This window comes from Phaseolus vulgaris, chromosome 3, assembly GCF_000499845.2.
Source record: "Phaseolus vulgaris cultivar G19833 chromosome 3, P. vulgaris v2.0, whole genome shotgun sequence".
In the NCBI taxonomy this organism is placed as follows: domain Eukaryota; kingdom Viridiplantae; phylum Streptophyta; class Magnoliopsida; order Fabales; family Fabaceae; genus Phaseolus; species Phaseolus vulgaris.
The window spans coordinates 8762378-8771851 of NC_023757.2; the positions used below are offsets into that span (position 1 = coordinate 8762378).

A 9474-nucleotide genomic window follows, 5' to 3' on the forward strand; every position below is an offset into this window, starting at 1 on the left:
AATTATCACGATGCAAGCATTAAAAAGATGATTATGAAAAATGTTAATTATTAAAATTGAGTCATTTCATGTTTTCATGTTGGCCACAGAGGGAATTAATTTTACTTGCACATAGTTTTCTTGCATTTAGTTTGCTGTGTTTTAATTCCACAGATTCACCTCCATCTCCTAGGACAAAACTTAAATGAATTTTTTAAGTACTTTACAACACATCAGATGAAAATTAAGGAGCTTATTTCTATCAGAAAATACTATTCTGTTCATACAAGTAAACTAAAATCTATGATACGATTTATCTACCAAGTAAGTCACGTTACAGCAGCGAGAAACATCACTGTTAAATCACATTTTACATAGCTAAGAACAAATCAATCGTATAGCTCGTAATGAATTTTAGTATAATGGATTTTTGTACAATCACAAATCACATCTACATATGTAATTTAATGCCGGCGAAGATTATTCATGAACAAAGCCGGTAAAAATACACCCCAAATGACATAAAAAAATTGCTTCCCATTACCGTCTAACAAATCTGGCTTAATAGCTCTTCTTGTGTGCAGGCATGAACTTCAAATTCTAATTATTCAAAATTTCATATACATTGGTAGCAACCTCAATGGCATAAGCATGAGCCTGGCCAAGTTATTTGGCATGCACAAGTGAAGCTATTCATCATCCAAAGTGTGTAGTGTGTTTTTCTGTGTGTTGTTTTAGTTTTACCTTGGATAAAATGAGCTATGGGACATAGTAGCCAATGAGTCTGCTGCATTGAGAGGATAAAATGGACCATCATTTTGGTCATGGAGTTCCATGGTACTTTCATCTATAAAGGGTGGATTGGAGGGTGCTTCCACATGCTCCTCCTTCTTTGTTAGCATCTTTAGTGCCTTTGACATAGATGGTCGCAAGGAAGAGATTTCTTGGGTGCATAGAAGTCCTATCTGCACCACTCTTAAAATATCATTCTTAACTTTGCTTCTATGGTTGTCATCCAACAATAGATATGGATCAATTATTTGTTCCGCAGTCCCTGATTGAAAATGCTTCCATGTCTGATTTTGTCAGAAGATAGTATTGAAAGAGAAGGACAACTCAGTTCACCATACAACCTTGTCTTAAGTAGTTCAAAAACAATAGAACAAATAAACTTATATTGTGCAAGTTACCATTATTATTAGGCTGTCTGAATATTCTGATGCTTTGCTCCTGTTATTCTGTCTCCCAGTAATTATTTCTAACAGTAACACCCCAAAGCTATATACGTCTGCTTTCTCTGTTAACTGACCATGTGCTAGGTACTCTGGAGCCATATAACCCCTGCAGATCCAAAAAATAATTTTTTTTGAATACCACTATTGAGATCTAATACACAGTGGTTGGTTACTATATTTCTACAATAGCTCTTGCTTTCTACTAAAACTCAGTCTAATTCTCGTATATCATTAGAATGCTTGTTGACAAAAAAATGTTCTATTGCTAAAAAATACTTACAAAGTTCCAGCAATAGCTGTAGTAATGTGGCTCTTATCATCTTGAAAGGACCTGGCCAAACCAAAATCAGCAATTTTAGCACGAAGCTTTGCATCTAATAAGATGTTGCTGGCTTTTATATCTCTGTGGATTATCCTGATGTTGGAGTTCTCATGCAGGTAAACCAATCCTTCAGCTGTCCCCACGATAATGTCATATCTCTTGGTCCAATTTAGTTCTCTACCCTTGTTTTTATCTAGCAAGTGTAGAAAAAAATGTATTTAAGTTGAAATTTTATGACTAAACATCAGATGGGGACATTTTCAAATCTGAAAGGAAACAGCCTATTACCAAATATGAAGCGATCAAGACTTCTGTTAGCTAGAAACTCGTATATAAGCAGGCTTTCTGGTCCTGAACAACTGCATCCTAAGAGTCTGACTAGATTTTTGTGTTCCACACTACTAATTATGTTGACTTCATTGTAGAAATCCGCTGCTCTATGCCTGTTGTTGAAATATAATCTCTTAATAGCAATCTCTCTTCCATCAGGCAGAACTCCCTGTAATAAAAAAAATGTTAAGAGTGGCTTTGAAATGTAAAAAATATGGTGGGGATGTAGGCCTGTAGAGGCAAAATTTACTTTATAAACCGCTCCAAATCCTCCTTGACCAAGCTTGTTATCTTCATCAAAAGAATTAGTAGCCTTCTCCAGTGTAGAGTATTTGAAGTTCAAGCTATTGTGGTGAAGGCTTTTGGCTAACTTTTCTGCATCATTTGAACCTGAAAAGCAGAATCACAATGAGATTAAGAAAACTCTTGAAAATATTTGTGCTATAATACAATGATAATTCCAAACTTATTAAATAGGTTTGAGAGGAATATGAGATGGAGACTATTATATAAATACATGAGTAATAAACACATAATCATCACTCATTAGTTTTCTCTATCTCTCTTTCTATCACATCATGACATATATTACAAGCAAATGTGTAAAATATTAAATCAATTACCTCTTCGTTTCATTTGAACATATCTGTGTTTGCGGATGTAAACCACAATAGCTATTCCAACCACCAAAACAATAGCTGAACTGACTACTGTAATCACTATCACTAATACATTATCTGCACAAGCCAGAAAAATGAACTCATACTATTGGGTGTAGAATTTTCATAGCGCTGAAAGCTGGATCCTCACAAATAACCATAATACTCAATTACAGTGAAGAAAGTTGCAATCTATTTACCTCCTGACCTTCCCTTTTTCTCTTCCTTGTTAAGAAAATCAGAGTCTGAGTACCTCATGAAGCATCCAGTGTTGAGGGCTCGCCCTCCTGACCAGGGCAGGCACCCCAATACGGAAGAAGATGCATTCTCAAGACAAGCTCTACAAGACTTTGCGTCCAAGCTCCTCCAACAATTAGCCAGAACATAAGCTGAGTCATTTGCTGTTCCTTCTACTGCAACCTCAGCTCTAGCATACCCTTTATTGTTTGGTGCAGTTTGAACTGCAGTCATAACAGCCTTCTTTGCTGCTGCTTGAAAACTTGTGTTCTTCTTTGTTGTGTTTCCACAAACAGCCTTGTCTCCTGGCCCTGTGTACTCATCATAGAAGCTGTAGTTTTCCGCCCTCATGAAGCAACCATCAAGGTATATGCGACCACCGTTGTGAGGGAAGCATTGGGGAAGAACCGTGCGTGCCTCGGCATAACATAAAACACAGTCAAGTGGTGAGAGATCACCATAGCACTGAGCCAACCCGTAGTTAGTGTCAGGTCCTCCTGTCCCTTCAACTGCTGTGCCATAACCAGTGGAGCTCATCTGTTCACTAATCTTCTCCATGGTTGCAACAAAATTTGGAACAAAGATAGTGTAGTTGTGCTCTAACTTCTGGCTACATGTTATATTGACAGTCTTGGCCCTTGGTTCTGCCACCACTGTTTTTGATAGCAATACAGCTTTCATGAGAAGGAAAATAAAGCATTGGAAATACACCACAGGGGCTGTTCTTTCCATTTTTTTGTGATGATCGGATCTAATCACTTTCTCTGTTACTGATGATGATACTTGGCCTTCTCAACTAGGATCTGCAGAAAACAAGAAATTTATCAAACAAACCTTAAATGATTATATCGTTTACTATGGAAGAACATTTTACCGAAATAAATGTTGCACATAAAACATTTTAGTTTACCAAGCCAATGCTTATTGTTGGAAACATCATTAGATAAGCAATTCCTTCCTATCCCCAGTTAATAATGAGATTCCATAACTGTTCTGTTCCTTATGAAGGAAAGCCACTTGAAGGAAGGGGAACACATTTGAAGTTGTGTGAAAAGGCAGAAACCAAAGTCGGCTCACAACTTTCTTGGTCCTTACCTCAACTTCCCAAACAAGTGAAATGGAGAAATTCAGGACCACCAACCAATCTAAACATGATAGATAACTCACCTTTATCAATACCTTTTCAGTGAATTAAAAAATTTCGATCATTTCACGTAAAGATTGGTAGAGATAATGTAATAGTTTCTTGTGAAGTGGTCCTGGCACTTTGGCAGCCAATATTGAAAAAGCAGATCTTGGGGGCAGTTTAGTTTCACACTTGCACATGCGCAGTGAATAACTTGGTAAAAGAAACGTATTGGTTATGACAAACAAGACAATCAGTATGAAGAGCATTTGTTTACTCTTGAAACTGTTCATTTACTCGTGATCTAAATTTAGAAAAAAACGCGGTTGGTATGGACACTGAAAGCTTTTTTTTTTCTAGAGACTAGAAGGGTGTTGCATCAGAATCATTTCCCATTCACATGGCAGAGCATTTTCAGGAAAAAAGAAAACAGAAAATGAGAAAAAGAAAAGGAGGGCATGTGTGAACAATGAAAACAAGTACAGAACATCATAGTAGCTGTATAAAAAATGTCATTAAGGACAGCCAAGGCGACCAACCAAGTAAAGTGAATTAAAAACAATAACGTTTAGTCACATGATTAGCATGTTCCCAGTGAAGTTTGTGAAGAATTTAAAGAAGTGAATTCATTACCTGTGTTTTGTGAATTGAAGGCGTGAATGAACAATGATGGTCTCCACCACGAGATCTCACGTCATCTCGGTTTCATTTTACAGATGAAATTAGAAAGTCAATGATTATATGAGAGGTATGTATGAGAGAGACAATGTGGTAGTTTGAATGTTAGTTGAAACTTGAAAAAAAGAGTTGAAAAAAAAGCAACACACATGACATTGGTCAAAGCGTGTATTTATGTTAAATCACAAAGATGGATAGTGCATATTCGTGGTTAGGTTGGACACTCACCGTCTAAACAAAGTTTAGAATTATTTTATACATACCTCTCTTATATGATTACTATTGTTTGGATTAGAGTGGAGAAATATGAAAAAGTGAAATTGTATTGTTTTGAGAGAAAAATATGAAGAAAGTTAGGTTGAGAAATATATTTGGAGTGGATATGTAGAGAAACTTTATTAAAGTTACTTAATGCATGCGAGAATTTTTTTTTAATTTTTAAAAATATTATAATGAAAATTTATAAATTTATTTTAATTTTTAAAAAAGAAATAATATATTTATAAATTTTAGTAATTAAAATTTTGTGTACTTATTTTTATATATTATAAATATTTTATTTTTATTATTAATTATTAGTATTTATTTTTATTAATAATATTATTAAATGTTTTTATTGCTTAAATTTATTTAATATTTAATATTTTTATTTTTGATATAGATACTTATAAAAAATGTTTTCATAAAATAAAAAATAAAAAATAATTTTTAATATTATTATTTAATAAATTTATTTTAATTATTATTAGATTTTAATTTATTTTTATTTTTATTATTATTGTTTATAAAAAATTATTATTATTATTATTTAAAAATAAATTTAATTACTGTTATTATTTATAATTTTATTACTTTTTTTTATATATACTTACTATTTTAGATTTTAAGTATATTTTTATTATTTTATAATTTTTATTATATTAATTTATTTGTTATTATTATTATCTTCTAAATACATTTAATATATAAATACATTTATATTATTATTATATAAATATATTAGTTTATTATTATTATATTATATTTCATAAGATTCTTAATAATTTTTTACTTTTCTTTGCATTAGTGCAAGATGTCATTTCCTTCTTCTCCCCCGCAAATCAGTTTCTTTCACAATTTGACTGAAATTCTCACGCAAATCAATACCTTCCTATCGAAAAAGTGTATGAAATATTATCTGTTTTAGAATATAAAATTTAAAATTAAAAAAGAAAAAATTATATAAATTATTATTAACGATAAATTTTAAATGATATAAAACTATTCATATAATAAAACAATAGAATTATATTATAATATTTAAATAAAAAATTATTAAAAATCTATTATATTAATTTTTTTAAGAATTATTATCTTATATTATCAAATTCGTGTTAGTGCAGCTATAAATATTTTTTTTTTCAACAGTTGTATATAATAAACTTTTAATTAAACTTATTTTATTTGAAGATTTGCTGACTATCTTAGCTTCTAAAATAGATTTTTCTGAGTGGACTTTTGATAGAACTTTTTGTTTCTTTTATCAACATTTGACCCAGATTCCATTATTTCATGACAGCTACAGAAAATTGCAGTTGTACAGGAACTTTACATTTGCAAGTGGAAAGTTTTATAGACGGATTTCAGAACAATCATTCACCAGTACATAATATTTCTATAGTAGGTTAATAATGACAATCCTAACTAAATATTTAATATGTTTTATATAATTATATTATCATTTTCAATATTATAATTTTAATATTTTTTTATATCAATTAATTTTAAATTTATCTTTTATTATATATATTTATTTTTAAACCAATCACATCAATTGCATATATTTTAGAATTGTTAAACTACCATTTTTCATTTCTTTATTAATAAGAAACTAGTCTTTTAGTTGTAGTACATTTTTCCAATATCTTAACCATGTTAAAACATACATTTGACGTGTTAGACGTGACAATGATATGACAAAGTGAGATTGTGTTCGTTGATGTGGCAGGTTTGACTGAAATTTATGAAACAATAAATTTTTAGGTTAAATTGGATCCCGCTGCCTTGCTTTTTTGTTCGAGTTCTTAGTGCGGTGCCTTCGTTGTTCTCACTGCTTTCGTTTTGTTCGAGTTCTCAATGGTTGGTCCCTCTCCGGTTTCGTTTCCGTTCGTTTGTGATGTGACAATAATGTCCTTCCGTTGTCGTGTTCATTGTAATTGGTATGTTCGTTGACGTCGTCGCTAGTGTGGTGCGGTATATTACCATCCAACTGGTGTAACACGCTCTCACTTAAATTTTTTGAACTTTTGAACCTTTTTTTTATTTTGTTGTGAATGCGGTATATTACACTGGTTAAACCATCTAATCGGGATAATATACCATGCTCTCACTTAAATTTTTTAACATTTTTTTATTTTGTTGTGAGTGCGGTATATCACACCGGTTAAGCCATGTAACCGGTGTAATATATCATGTTAACACAAACAAAGAAAGCAACAATGATCGCATAAGAAAGACATTTATCTGATTTTCAATGCCCTACACTGAAAAAAGTATGGTTTTCGCTTGTTCTACTGCTTGGTCCGTGTTTCCCATTACTTCTTTCTCCCTCCCTCCGACAAAACCGCTTCTTCTTCCTTTCATTTGAAACTCTTCCTCTTTTGCACCTGCACTCAAACGTTAAACCCTTACATTATTACAAACTTACCCTCAATACCACACCACTTCCATCAAAATTATAAAAAACTCCATCATCACATCCTTATTTTAATAGCAAAAGGAGTTAATAAAACATTTTTCTTTCCACTATTCGTCTTGGGAGTTTTATTTTCTCCTCCTAATCACACAATTAGTTCCTATTGCTCTTACAGACTATTGTGCAATTTGAAATTTTATTTTACTGTACAAGAACCATATCTGTGGAGTGTTTATCTGTTATAGACAGTCATTTTGATGATTCAGTCACCTTATTGTAAGTTTTCTTTACAACAATTTACTTTAGTTCTTAGTTAATATATATATATATATATATATATATATTTGAGTATTTTTTTTTCTCCTAAAACAGTATGAAATATATGAATAATATACCATCGTGAAAGAGATCAAATTGAGATAAAGATATTAAGGTATGAATTTTAAATTTATTTTAATATATTCTAGAATCGACTTAGAATATAATATTTATAATCAGTTATATTATTTTATGAAATATTTTTTTATTTTTAATCGATCTGAAATTTCTAATACAAATTTTTTAATTTATTTATTAGTTCAGGATACTTTACTTCATTTCTTTTTATTTTTTATATAAAAAGTAATAATTTTTATTTGTTATTTTCTTAAAATTTGAAGATAATATAATTGTTTCTAATTATACCCTTAATTTAATTATTATGTGCAGAATTAAGTATAATAATTGAGAAAAAAATGTAATAACATACAAATATACATTAAAATAAAAGAAATTGAAAGAAGTATAATAGATAATTCACTTAAAATTATATTAAAAATATAAATATTAAATAATTTTCTTAATTTTAATGAAAATTAAAGTATTCATTGATTAGGCAAATTAAATTAGTAACACGACTTTCCTTATATCATAATTTTATGAAACTACATGGGAGGATTTCGAGGATGAATTTTATTCATAACTCAATATGACTCACGTAATTTTCTTTCCAAAATATTTGTGGTTTTTAAAGATTAGTGTTTTCGTTTCCCTCTCTCCATAAGAATACTTTACTTAATAATGAACAAATTATTCAATAGTTAAATAAAGTAATCCAAATACAAACACAACTATTTTTTTCATATTTTGGTAGAATTTATCGTTAGAATTATTTTTTGAACCTTTTTTGGAAAAATCATAGGAAATTCTCATAAATATGAAAAATTTAATAAAAACTATTATTTCAACTGTTTGGAAGCTCATGGTATTCTTTCAAATAGGATAAAAGAAGATAGAAGAATGAATCTTTATATATTATAAAATATTTTCAGTGTAATATTGTATAGTCTTCAATAAATTTTTATTATGTTTTTTTATTGAAAAAACAATATTTATTTTTTTATATTTATTATTGATCCTGCCTGTTGACCAGAACGTTGGAACTTGCCTCGTCAAACTTGGATCGACGTGTGCACCGCTTCAACCTCTGTCCTTCTTCGAGATCCACCTCAAGAACCTGCAAAAGAACAGAGCGGCGCCGCTGCGGCCGATCGCACTCCAACGCCCAAGTCAGTGACCGAACCACCAAATACTAAGAGCGAAAACACTCAAGAACTCTCAAGGAGCCGTGCAATGTTCTCTCTCACAGTATGCTCAAGAACTCGCAAGCGTAAAGAGTATAATCTGAACGTGCGTACCTCAAAAGTTCGTTGAGAAGCCCTTAAATACCTGGACACTTTCTCTCTCCTGGCAGTTACAGACCTGGACACGTGGCTCGCATCCAGTCGTACACGTGCCATCATCTGGAGCCTCCTTGACTTGGGCGCTGCTTCTACTCTCATTTGGCTAAGTTACTTATGCATGGTACTGCCCAGTGCATAGCTAACTTGGGAGTGCGATCTCTACTGGAATTGGCGAGTTAAGGTACCTTCGTACACCTTCCCCGTGGTCTCGCCGGCCGCCTTCATAATCTGCACCACCTTCATCTTCGGCGATGTGCTTGCTCTGGCGATCTCCAAACACTTGGTCGTCCGAGTTTTACATCTGGCGACTTCATCTTCAACTGGGCGATCGCCAACTTAATAACTGGCGACTACACGAGCCCCCCGACTTCCTCCCCTTCTGCAAACCTGGCGCCTTGCCAACACGCCTATACTGTAGCTTGATGCCACGTCATCACTTCCGACTACCAGGGCGGTACACAAGCCCCCCAGTCTTAAGCGAGGACTTGTCCAGCGAAAAGACTAAAAGAGTCA

The 9474-nt window shown here is 32.1% G+C and overlaps 1 protein-coding gene across 2 annotated transcripts; it reads right to left on the bottom strand.

Moving 5' to 3' along the window:
- Nucleotides 1-331: 331 nt before the first annotated feature.
- On the bottom strand, nt 332-4715 carry LOC137806567 (cysteine-rich receptor-like protein kinase 2). Of its 2 annotated transcripts, none has more exons than XM_068606766.1 (8): nt 4522-4715; nt 2726-3565; nt 2490-2603; nt 2117-2256; nt 1825-2035; nt 1495-1729; nt 1170-1320; nt 332-1055 (listed from the first exon to the last, which is right to left on the bottom strand). In XM_068606766.1, exons 2-8 carry the CDS (start codon nt 3492-3494, stop codon nt 720-722), a joined length of 1956 nt encoding a protein of 651 aa, XP_068462867.1. In that variant the 5' UTR covers nt 3495-3565; nt 4522-4715; the 3' UTR covers nt 332-719. The 2 variants fall into 2 exon arrangements, with proteins under 2 accessions (XP_068462867.1, XP_068462866.1); XM_068606765.1 differs by lacking the exon at nt 4522-4715 and adding an exon at nt 3673-4044.
- Between the last annotated feature and the right edge of the window lie 4759 nt (nt 4716-9474).

Coding starts and splice junctions, on each gene's coding strand:
- LOC137806567 (XM_068606766.1), bottom strand. CDS start 3,494: ATGGAAAGAACAGCCCCTGTGGTGTATTTCCAATGCTTTATTTTCCTT. Junction 2,604..2,725: donor GAAAAAGGGAAGGTCAGGAG/GTAAATAGATTG, acceptor TGGCTTGTGCAG/ATAATGTATTAGTGATAGTG. Junction 1,730..1,824: donor TCTTGATCGCTTCATATTTG/GTAATAGGCTGT, acceptor TACACTTGCTAG/ATAAAAACAAGGGTAGAGAA.